At 55.4% G+C, this 9,986-nt stretch overlaps 2 protein-coding genes across 12 annotated transcripts; one reads left to right on the forward strand and one right to left on the reverse strand.

The window, feature by feature from the left end:
• On the forward strand, positions 1-5,127 carry PSMC3IP (PSMC3 interacting protein). Of its 4 annotated transcripts, XM_072747139.1 has the most exons (8): positions 1-576; positions 670-770; positions 972-1,061; positions 3,281-3,392; positions 3,906-4,051; positions 4,165-4,218; positions 4,315-4,374; positions 4,453-5,127. In XM_072747139.1, the coding sequence occupies exons 1-8, from the start codon at positions 543-545 to the stop codon at positions 4,507-4,509; spliced, it is 654 nt and encodes a 217-aa protein (XP_072603240.1). In that variant the 5' UTR covers positions 1-542; the 3' UTR covers positions 4,510-5,127. The 4 variants fall into 4 exon arrangements, with proteins under 4 accessions (XP_072603240.1, XP_072603241.1, XP_072603239.1 ...); XM_072747138.1 differs by having other exon boundaries at positions 465-576; positions 4,315-5,127; XM_025987056.2 differs by having other exon boundaries at positions 466-576; positions 4,165-4,374.
• Positions 2,185-9,906, reverse strand: MLX (MAX dimerization protein MLX). 8 transcript variants are annotated; one of them, XM_025987053.2, is made up of 8 exons: positions 9,526-9,661; positions 8,974-9,010; positions 8,389-8,478; positions 8,024-8,130; positions 7,664-7,763; positions 7,375-7,474; positions 6,825-7,026; positions 2,185-5,847 (listed from the first exon to the last, which is right to left on the reverse strand). In XM_025987053.2, exons 1-8 carry the CDS (start codon positions 9,565-9,567, stop codon positions 5,791-5,793), a joined length of 735 nt encoding a protein of 244 aa, XP_025842838.1. In that variant the 5' UTR covers positions 9,568-9,661; the 3' UTR covers positions 2,185-5,790. The 8 variants fall into 8 exon arrangements, 6 of the variants coding, with proteins under 6 accessions (XP_025842838.1, XP_025842840.1, XP_025842835.1 ...); XM_025987055.2 differs by having other exon boundaries at positions 8,865-9,010; positions 9,526-9,653; XM_025987050.2 differs by having other exon boundaries at positions 9,364-9,648.
• Between the last annotated feature and the right edge of the window lie 80 nt (positions 9,907-9,986).

Consider the following 9,986-nt stretch of genomic DNA (forward strand, 5'->3'; position numbering starts at 1 on the left):
ATGTGCGAGGCTCGGTAACCGGCAAATAAAAATAAACAAAGCTCCTTTGAGGGCTTAAGGCTTCTCGGGTCCCCCCAAACACCCTACTAGTACTTCTTGTTCCTGTCTTACGAATATGAGACTGACCGGCGAAAAGAGCATTGGGCCGTGGGACAGGACTCGTCCCTGTGGGTAACTGACCCTGTGACCTTAGGCAAGTCGCTAGTCCAGCGGGAGCTGGGTCCTAAGCTTCCTTGGAACCCCGACCCAGCTCACGGTCACGAGAGCTCAGCCGCCGCTGGAAGTGGGTTTCGGAATTTCAAGGAGTGATTTACTACGGCCTGCGCCCCGAGCGGGAGGGAGGGAGGGAGACTCCCCCCCACCCCCGCCCCCAAACCTCGCGGTGGGCGCTCGGCTCCGAACTGAACTACGGATCCCGAGAAAGGTCGCTTTGTGCTTCGCGAAGACTTCCCCTTCCGCCCGCAGCCCCTCGGCGCCGGAAGCAGCTGTTGCCCCGAGCAACGGCAACGTCCGGCTTTCCGAGTTGGCGGCGGGAAAAGGCCATGAGTAAAGGACGGGCAGAGGCTGCGGCGGGAGGTAAACGGGACCGTGGGCGCGGGGAAGGCCCGGGCGGGGGGGCGGGCGAGGGGTCGGCTGAGTGAGCCCCGCCCCTGGCCCGTCTCCTCGTAGCCCCCGGGATCCTCCTGAGGTACCTGCAGGAGCAGAACCGGCCCTACAGCGCGCAGGACGTGTTCGGGAACTTGCAGCGGGAACACGGCCTGGGCAAGGCGGTGAGGAGCGTCCCCTGGGAGTCCTCCCCTTGGGGTCCCTCGAACCCGCCTGGGGTGCTGCCCCCTCGAGGCTGCCATTTCAGCCTCGGGCTTCCTACCTAAAGCGTGTCTGGCGCTCCCTGGTCTCGGGCTGAGATGCCCCCCCCGCTGCGCCGGCCCGCAAGTCTTTCCTCTGATGGCCCGGCCCCTCCCCTCTGCCAGGCGGTGGTGAAGGCGCTGGAGCAGCTGGCCCAACAAGGCAAAATCAAAGAGAAGATGTACGGCAAGCAGAAGATCTATTTTGCGGACCAGGTGAGGGAAACCTGTGCCAGTGTCAGACCCCGACATGAGGTCAATGGCCTTCTCTAGAATGAACTCTCTCTGGGAGAGTTTGAGGCACCTCACGGAAGTCACTGACTCGCGCCATGAAAAGGGCCCCAGGTACCCTTTAAATCAAAGTGGGTACTCCCTTCGCTGTGATCCAGATGTGATGAGACTTCCAGATTGGGATATGATAGATGACGTGCTGGATTGCTGCCAAGATCCATTCCCGCTTGGAAGTGACTTTTTCCCCGGTCCTCTAGATTAGATCTGCCATCTGCCAGATGATTGGCCTTCTGTCCCCACCCCTCACTCCCAACACAGGTAATGCTAATTTTGTATCTCTGGGCCAGACCACCACCTGGACGCCTTCCAGGCCTTTCTAAGTCAATACCATTAATGCAGAATGCTTTACCTCCCCTAAATGGGCTTCCCTTACCTGCTTCTCCCTCCGCGGAGTCACTCTTGCCCCAACCCAAAGACTGGGGAGTCACTCTGACCTCAGATCCTCATCAGCCATCAGGTCCAGTTGGTTCCCCCCCCTTCCTGTGTCCACCCTCTCCTTTCCACCTGTCCTTGCTGCTCAAGCCCAGGTCCTCCTCATCTCTGGTGATACCCCTCCCCAACATCTGCTGGCCTCCTCAATCACCTTAAACACCGCAGCCAGAAAGGTCTGTGTAAGTGCAGATCTGGTGCCATTCTCCTACTTGAAACTCTAGCGCTCCCTAGAACAAGGGACAGGTACTTGGGGACTCGGTCCCAGGCTGCCGCCTGCCTCACCTGTCCCGTCTATGTCCATTCGCCAGTACTAGACCATTTAGATGTGTTGTACTCCTGTGCCCTTCCTCTGCCTGCGTTAAAGACCCTTCTTCCTCTTCTGCCTCTTTGTTCAGCTCCTACTCATCCTTCAGGATTTCCCTCAGACATCACCTCCAGAGACCTCTGAATTCTCTAATCGCCTCTTCTCCAAGCGCTTACCTCTTTGAGGGCTGCTGTATTGTGGTTGTCTTGACTGCAGCTCTTCTAGGGAAGACCCCACTTCTCACTCATATTCCTTTGTGCAGCACCCTCTCACCCCAGTATCTATTTTTTTAAAAAGGTATCTTCAGTTGTCTTTATTTTCTTTAATGATTTTATTTATTCATGAGAGACACAGAGAGGCAGAGACACAGGCAGAGGGAGAAGCAGGCTCCATGCAGGGAGCCCAATGTGGGACTCGATCCCGGGACTCTAGGAACAAAGGCAGACACTCAACCACTAAGCCACCCAGGCGCCCTCACCCCAGTATCTAACACCCAGTAGACACTGAATACTAGTTTAACTGAACCAAACCACCATCAAGGCTAATTTTGCTAAAATAGGTTTCATTGTGTTACTACTCTAATGAAGATTCCCTAAGGGAGAATTGTGCAGATTTTATTCTATAAAGGACCAGACCATTGATCTTTTTGTGCTTTGCAGGCCCGATGGTCTCTTGTCTCAGCTTTGCAATTGTCCTGATCACTCCCGCCACTATAGAGCAAAAGCAGCCCCCAGACAGTACGTAGAGTGAGCATGGCTATGCTCCAAAAAATTTTTGTTTTCAAAACCCTGTCTCTGGCAGGATTTGGCACGCAGACTATAGTTTGCTGTCTGCTGCTCTAAAGGTCTGCCTCGCCTTAATGTAGAGGCCACACTGCCCAGGCTGGCATTCCTGTTCCCCCTCACCAGCTCCCCGTCACCACCAGCCAGCCCACCACTGTCCTTGGTAGCAGCTATTCTCTCATGGGACGGGCTCCTCAGACTCATACTGGAGTCCCTTGAATAGTACCCCCCCACCCCCACCCCTTTACCTGTCCTGGTTCTTCCTGTTGTGGAATGTGTGTAGTTTAGGTATCACTACCTAGGGAAGACTGTCCTTTTACTCCTTTAGCCCAGTGAGTGCTTCTACCACTAAAGTGCGATCTCTGCTCTGTTCAGCATCCTGCCAGCCTAGAAGCCCCTTGAAGAAAAGCATCAGGTCTTAACTTTCTGTTTATACCTTGTTCATTGGAGTCAGTACTAAACTGAATGGTTTCTCACAAGGACCCTCCCACTGTTCTCCCAGGCCCTCTGGAGGGTTGGGGAGCCCCACAGTCTTGCATGCATGTGATGCTGCCCCACACCCCCCGCCCGCCTCCTCCTTGCGCCTCACATCAGTCCCCTTCTGTTTTTCCTCTCATCTCTGGCAGGACCAGTTTGCCACTGTGAGCGACGCTGACCTCCAGGGCTTGGATGCCAAAATTGTGGCCCTGACCGCTAAGGTGCAGAGCTTACAGCAGAGCTGCCGCCACATGGAGGCTGGTAGGACCGGGCAGCCCCCAAAGGTGCCCCTAGGGTCAGGGTCAGTCTGGAGGTCTGGAATTACTAGGTTGTTTGCTGACTGCAGTGTTGTCTTGCAACAGTGAATCTGTCCCTCTGCTGGGCTGCCCTGGGTATTCTATTAAATCTAGAACGGCTAATGGCTTTTGAATATAAATGGGCAAGACATGCATTTGCTCTCCCTAACATTATCAGCATCCTGTGCCCACACTCCCTCTGTGCCCACTTCTTTAACTGGCTATAGGGAATGGATTGTTCAGCCTCACTTTACCACTGCTTCTAGATGGAAAAGGAAAGAAAACTAGAATAAACCAGTAATTTGATAAGCTATAATCTCTACTGAGCATTTCCAGAATATGGAACTCATTCCGGACCCTGTGTATAGAACCTAGAACGAGATAGGGGACCAGTCTCCTACTGCAGGGGGCGCCCACTGTGAAAGACAAAGTCCCATCCTCTGGGGTAGGCGGTGACCCCAGAGAGATATGGTTTCAGAGCTGAAGGAGCTAACTAGTGCCCTGACCACACCGGAGATGCAGAAGGAGATCCAGGAGTTGAAGAAGGAATGTGCTGCCTACAGAGAGAGACTGAAGAACATCAAAGCAGCCTCCAACCACGTGACTCCAGAGGAGAAAGAACAGGTGAGTTGGGAGGGAGGTTAGAAGCGGGGAGTCGGGAAGGAGTGAGGAGACACCTTGCCCCCAGCAGTTGCTGTGGGCTGAGGGGGGCTAGAGGCAGCTGTTTCCCTGTGCAGGTGTACAGAGAGAGGCAGAAGTACTGCAAGGAATGGAGAAAGCGGAAGAGGATGGTAAGTATTACAGCCACCAGAGAAACTGCAGCCCAACAGCATGGACCTGCCAGGTGGTGCTCCCACCTAAAAAGGGGTGGTTTTGTTTCTTGTCAGGCAACAGAGCTATCTGATGCAATTCTGGAAGGCTACCCCAAGAGCAAGAAGCAGTTCTTTGTAAGTGGTTCTCCCTCCTGTCCTTGCTCCCCTGGGTGCTCTCCAAGGAGGGCTTATTCACTTGTCTCCCTGCCCCAGGAGGAAGTTGGGATAGAGACAGATGAAGATTACAACGTGAAGCTCCCAGACCCTTGAGGGGTCCTCTGGGAAGACAGGGGGATGGAAAGAAATGTCCTGGACTGGCTGCCTCCTTCAGGTCGGCTCTCTGTTTTGTTCCTGCTGCCTTCTGCCTTTGGGCAAAGCAGCTGGGACAGGGACTTGAGCAGAGTATCGGGCCCAGGGAGTGAGCGAGCCCACAACAGACGGACGGTCACACTCGTTTTATCGTCCACATTCCAGTTGCTTGAACTTAGTGCTCAAACTTGGAACAACGCTAAAGGAAAGCATTGGCAATATCTGTTATAATTTGATATAAAAATACTTAATTTCCTGGATAACCGAACCTCCCAGATAACAACCCTGAGGAAGGCTACAGGGTAGAGAGGGGCCAGTGTACACGGAGCCCAAGGCCTTCGACAAGACTTCCCCAGGCTCTGTACCCAAGGAGGCCTTTAAATAATGTCTCTAACCCTTCACAACCCAGCCCCAAGTCCTGGGAGAAATACAGGCAGCACGGAGATGGCACAGACCCAGATATACTTGACAGGAAGGCCGGGAATGGTTTTGAGGCCCAGTTCATTTTCCAAAATTGTAACTTTAATAAAATTGCACTGTTGGTGTTTAGAAAATAAAAAACAAAAAAAACCCTTGTAATACGTAGTGCTGTTACACTTGACTTCTCTGTGCTGTGCTCAGAGTTTGCCTATGGGGGCAGAAGGAGCAGGGGCACGCAGGGAGGCCACGTCCCTCTAGTACCCACAGTAGGGGAGGAAGGAGAGGCGATGGAGTAGCAGGTGAGGGCAGGATCCCGGCAGCCCTGCCTGGAGCCAGCCAGAAGAGCCCTGGTCCCACCTTGGGCCAACCAGGCAGCTGTCACACTTCATAAGTGTGGGAATATTTCCTTGTGCTCCTTTCTTCCTGTCCAACTACTGCCAAAATAGCTAAATGTGGGCCAAGAGACCAAACCAAATGCAAATAGTAGCTTCCAGATATGTATAGATAGGAGCAAAAATCTTAGAAGGGGAGAGGCCAGGAGCTCTTGGAGGGTCCCCAGAGCAGATCCCCCATCCTAAGGACTCTTATGGAGAGAGGGAAAGATACCAGGCTTGAGTTTTGTGGTCAATATAATAAATTAAAGTTTTCATAAAACAAATACCCTAGCCCCGCTGAAGATGAGGGGGTGCTGGGGAACCAAACACTGAGAACCAGTGGACCAGTGTGCAGTATCACAGTCCAATCTCATAAGCCCGGTAGCTCTGTGGCCAAGTAGGAGACTCAGGCCTCTTGTTGGCTCTTCTGCAGGTTCTAGGAGCCAGGTCAGTACAGCTGGTTCTTCAGCTGGTGCAGAACACCAATCACGATCTCCCGCAGGGTCTGGTGGGGCAGCAGAGGGAGACATGTGATGCTCAGGTGAGGACAGAGCACCAGCTAAGTGACCTATGCCTAGACAAGGTGTGCCAGAAAAAAAAACCCTGGGCCGCACTGCTGTCTACAGTTTACTCTGAAATGTCCTGTGACAGCAGGGGGAAAGGGATGGAGGCATGGATAGCTATGGGGAAAAGCAAATAGAAATGGGAATGGCAGCATTTAAGTGGTGGGCACATGAGTGTTCAGTGCGAAATTCGCTGATTGTTGCAGTATGCTTAAGTTGTTTCCAGAAAATCTCAGGAAACAAAAAAGTCAAGACTCTCAGATGCAAGTCAAGCCTCAGAGAAGGCAACCAGGCCTCAGAAGCAGAAGACTCAGTGCAACAGCATGAACACACTGCCCCATTACAGATAATTGACAGACCCCAAGGCAAACTATTTCAGTGGGCCTGAAATAGTGGGGTGGCAGTGGGGTGGCAGCCAGGAATCTTTCCAAACAAGCCAAGTGAGTCTGCTGCCATGATGAGGGCCTGTGCACTTGGCAGCCATAACGTGGGCTGAGAAAGGCCAGAGCTAGGCTTGCGGGAGTAGGGGCCAGCTTAGTCTCGCCAAACAAAACCTTAACGGGAGGGACACCTGGGGGGCTCAGCGGTTGAGCGTCTGCCTTCAGCTCAGGACATGATCCTGGAGTCCCCGGATCGAGTCCCGCATTGGGCTCCCTGCATGGAGCCTGCTTCTCCCTCTGCCTGTGTCTCTGCCTTTCTCTGTCTCTCAGGAAAAAATAAAATCTTAAAAAAAAACAAAAAAAAAAAAAACAAAAAAAAACTCACCTTAACAGGAAAGCCTGGGCCAGGATGCAAAAAAGGGAAACACCCCCAAGAAACCTAAAAGCTGATGCCTTCCTGCTGAACAAATCATGACCTGGGCCACTGTGCCTGGAGGAGGGTAGAAGACCCCCACCCCACGACCCCTGCTAGCCCGTACCTGAGGCTTACAGTGCTCCTCGATCCAGCTGAAGACACAAGCTGACAGCTCCTGGAAGCTGGCCACGGAGATGGAGGCATTGAAGGACTGGAACAGGGAGTCCATGATGCCTTGAAACACGTTGAACTTGACCTGGTCAGAGACCTGGTCTTCCCCCTCGTGGGGGTTGTCCTGGTGTGCCTTCACAATCTGCTCGTAGTTCCTGAAAGCAAGCAGAACAGGGCTCAGGTACTCCAGGTCCTCCCCCAGGAAGAGGCTCCCGGAGAGCCACGGGGTTGTATCCAGCCCCAGCTAGATACTGCTGCAGGGACAGAATTGGTGACCTCTCTCCACCCTGCCCTCCGTGAATGAATCCCACAGGCACTTGGAGGATCTGCTGTGTGTCAGGGACGGCTGGGGTACAGAGTCCCGCCTTAAGTGGCCACCTAAGAGAGAGTATTATCTGTCCTGTATTATCTGATGTGGCCTCTGAACGAGAGGAAGGTATGAACTGAAGTCAGCCTGGGTCCCCTCAGAAGCCCTGGCTCCCCCAGCTCAGCAGCCCCCTTACACTTTCATGATCTTTAGGGCCGTGACATCCTTGCGTAGCATGGAAACCTCCTCCTCCTGCTTTTTCTTCTCCTTGTGCAAAAACTGGATGTAGTCAATGGCTGGGGTGGACACACAAGTGTCAACCGGAAGGACAAGACTTTGTCCTTTATTTCCCCACCTCCCCCCATGCTCCAACTCTCTCATAACCACCACCCCACTGGGGCCAGGCCCAAGAGTGGGTACAAGGCTCTGGCCTTTGCACAGCCCCACTGGCCCCAACCACTCCCAAGTGCACTCCCTGGCCATACTCTTCTGTAGGACAATGGCTTTGCTGAGCTTTTGGGAGCCAATGGAGAAGTCCTGCTGCTGACAGGTGGGGACGATGGTCTGAAGGTCATCATAGCCTCTCTGTGGAGACAGGAGGGGAGACAAGGCTTCCTTAACTCTGAGGAATTAAGGCAAATGGGCACAAAGCTTTCTTCCTGCGAACTGAACTCCATGCTCACAAAGGGGCTGGGGTGCTGGAAGGAGGGTGGTGGTCATGTCAAGGGACTAGATCAGCTACCCGCCCCCCAGATGCTTGGGGCTGTCTGATGACGTCGGGGCAGAGGGAACCTGAAGCCTGCAGGGCCCTCCTGCGCTGGTGGAGCCATAGGCTTCCCAGTCACCTTGATGGCGTCCCTCCTCTTCTGCTCAGCCTGAGTATGTGCTCGCCGCCGCCGGTCCTTGTAGGACTCCTTGTAGGACTCCTGGTGGTAATCACTGTCCTCGTCATCTACGCTCAAAGTTCGGGGCAGAAGAGGTTATTTTGAGGCCCAGTGGGGCCCAGCAGGGAAGAAAAAAACCGGTGCCCAGAGACAGCAAATGGATAGAAGAACCTAAGGTCCTAAATGAGGTAAAAGACAGGAAGACCCTATGTCTAACACTAGGCCTCCAGCACCCCCATGTGGATGACTGCAGCTTCCTGTCTAGGAAATATACTAAAATGATGGTATATCTGGGGTCCCCCAGGTAGGGGCATGTGGCTGCCTACCTGTATTAGGGACGGAAGAGGCACTGGTGGAACCGATGCTATTAGCTCTGGACACTACACTCCCCTTTCGGGTATTTTCTACAAAAAGCCCTGGAAAAGAGAGGTCCCGATCACTAAGGAGTAGGGCAGAGGAACACCATTACACCCTTAGACACCTGTGGGTACAATGGCTTCCGGATCCTTAAACGCTGACCTCTACCTTTCAACCCCAAAGCCACCCATACTGGGTCACCACTTCCTGTTGTGCCATGCTGCAATGCTCCTGTCCCTGGTGTTCACACTGCTCCGTGGGCCTGCAATGATACCACTGGTTCACAAGATGGCATCTGGGCACAATGAGGGTGAGGGTGGCTAGCTGTCACTATTGTCATCACTTCCCCGCTTCAGAGCAGAGGGAACTAGGTGTCCCCTTATGCTTCCTGCCCCTGTCCTGCCAAGGGCTCCTCCTCCCTCACTGTCTCAGGGCAGGAACTCGCCTCGGGGACAGTGGACTGTGCTCAGGTGTGGCTGGCAAGAGCAGGGGAATCTATAGGGCTGTGGCGGGAGTGTCATCAGGGAGCTGGAGACGGTGGAGGAGACACTCACCGGGGTCCAGGCTGTTATCGCTGTAGGCATATTCCACCTGCGTCACCAAGCAAAGGAGACGCTCATCAGACCCCGGCCTGAGACCGCGCCTTCTTTCCCTGCGTGCGCGCGCACACACACACCCCTACCCAGACCCGCCCCACCCCCACAGGGTGCGCAGGCAATTGCAGGATGCGCGCGCGCGTCCACACGTGTCCACACAGACACACACACACAGACCTCTGGGGTGCACAGGCAGTTGCAAGACTGCCCCGCGAGCCAACAGCCGATAGGCCTTGGGAGCGCGCCCCTCCGCAGGATCCCGTCCGCCCCCACCCCGCTCCAGCACCTCCCAGCCCCCAAACCCCGTCCCCTCACACTCGTGCACACACGCGTCACTTGTCTCCCCACCTTGGCACGCGCGGGGTGAGAGCTGTCTTCTCTGCAGCCCCGGGGCCCGAAGGGCGGGGGGACCTTTGGGGACTGCAAGGAATCCCCTCGTCTTCCGGCCCCCCCACGTGCACGAGCCCGACCCGCCCTCCCCTCGCCGGCGTGCGCGCCCGCGGGGCTTGCCTTGACCCAGGGGTCGTCCGGAGAGGCGCCCGGCTCCGTCATCTCCGACCCACCGAACCGGAAACCAGCCCGCGGGCGAGCCCCCTGCCGCAAGGAAGAGGCGAGGCGCACCCATGTGACCCGAACCCACCAACCCGGGACGAGAGGCGGAGGGCGGGGCGAGGGCCGCGCATGCGCGGCCCAGAGACTCGTACACCGGGCAGGGGACGCTGGCCCCGGAGCGGACACGGAGTTTGTCCCTGCGCTCCGTCGGGGTCGGCGTCCCTCCTGCCGCAACGTGAGGCACATTCTGTAAAATGCGGTCCCCTCAAAAGGCTCATCCAGTGTCGCCGATAGTTGCGTGCACGCGCTGTGCGGGCCCTGGCGGCGGCCGGGCCACCTGGGCCGACCCCACCGGGCTGCCGGCTCCGTGAGGGCAGAGGCCCCGCCTAGCTTAGCGGAGGCCGGTCCTCCGACAAGCA

The sequence above is a fragment of the Vulpes vulpes genome, chromosome 2, assembly GCF_048418805.1.
Source record: "Vulpes vulpes isolate BD-2025 chromosome 2, VulVul3, whole genome shotgun sequence".
In the NCBI taxonomy this organism is placed as follows: Eukaryota; Metazoa; Chordata; class Mammalia; order Carnivora; family Canidae; genus Vulpes; species Vulpes vulpes.

Bases quoted from the DNA above. Each gene is read 5' to 3' on its own strand.
- MLX (XM_025987050.2), bottom strand. From the start codon at position 9,567: ATGACGGAGCCGGGCGCCTCTCCGGACGACCCCTGGGTCAAGGCAAGC. The intron at 8,131-8,388 runs GTAGGCAGCCAC...CTTTGAGCGTAG, and splicing joins CTCTTCCGTCCCTAATACAG to ATGACGAGGACAGTGATTAC. The intron at 7,764-8,023 runs GTGACTGGGAAG...CTGTCTCCACAG, and splicing joins AGAGGAGGGACGCCATCAAG to AGAGGCTATGATGACCTTCA.
- PSMC3IP (XM_072747140.1), top strand. From the start codon at position 543: ATGAGTAAAGGACGGGCAGAGGCTGCGGCGGGAG. The intron at 577-669 runs GTAAACGGGACC...GTCTCCTCGTAG, and splicing joins GGCAGAGGCTGCGGCGGGAG to CCCCCGGGATCCTCCTGAGG. The intron at 3,393-3,905 runs GTAGGACCGGGC...ATATGGTTTCAG, and splicing joins CTGCCGCCACATGGAGGCTG to AGCTGAAGGAGCTAACTAGT.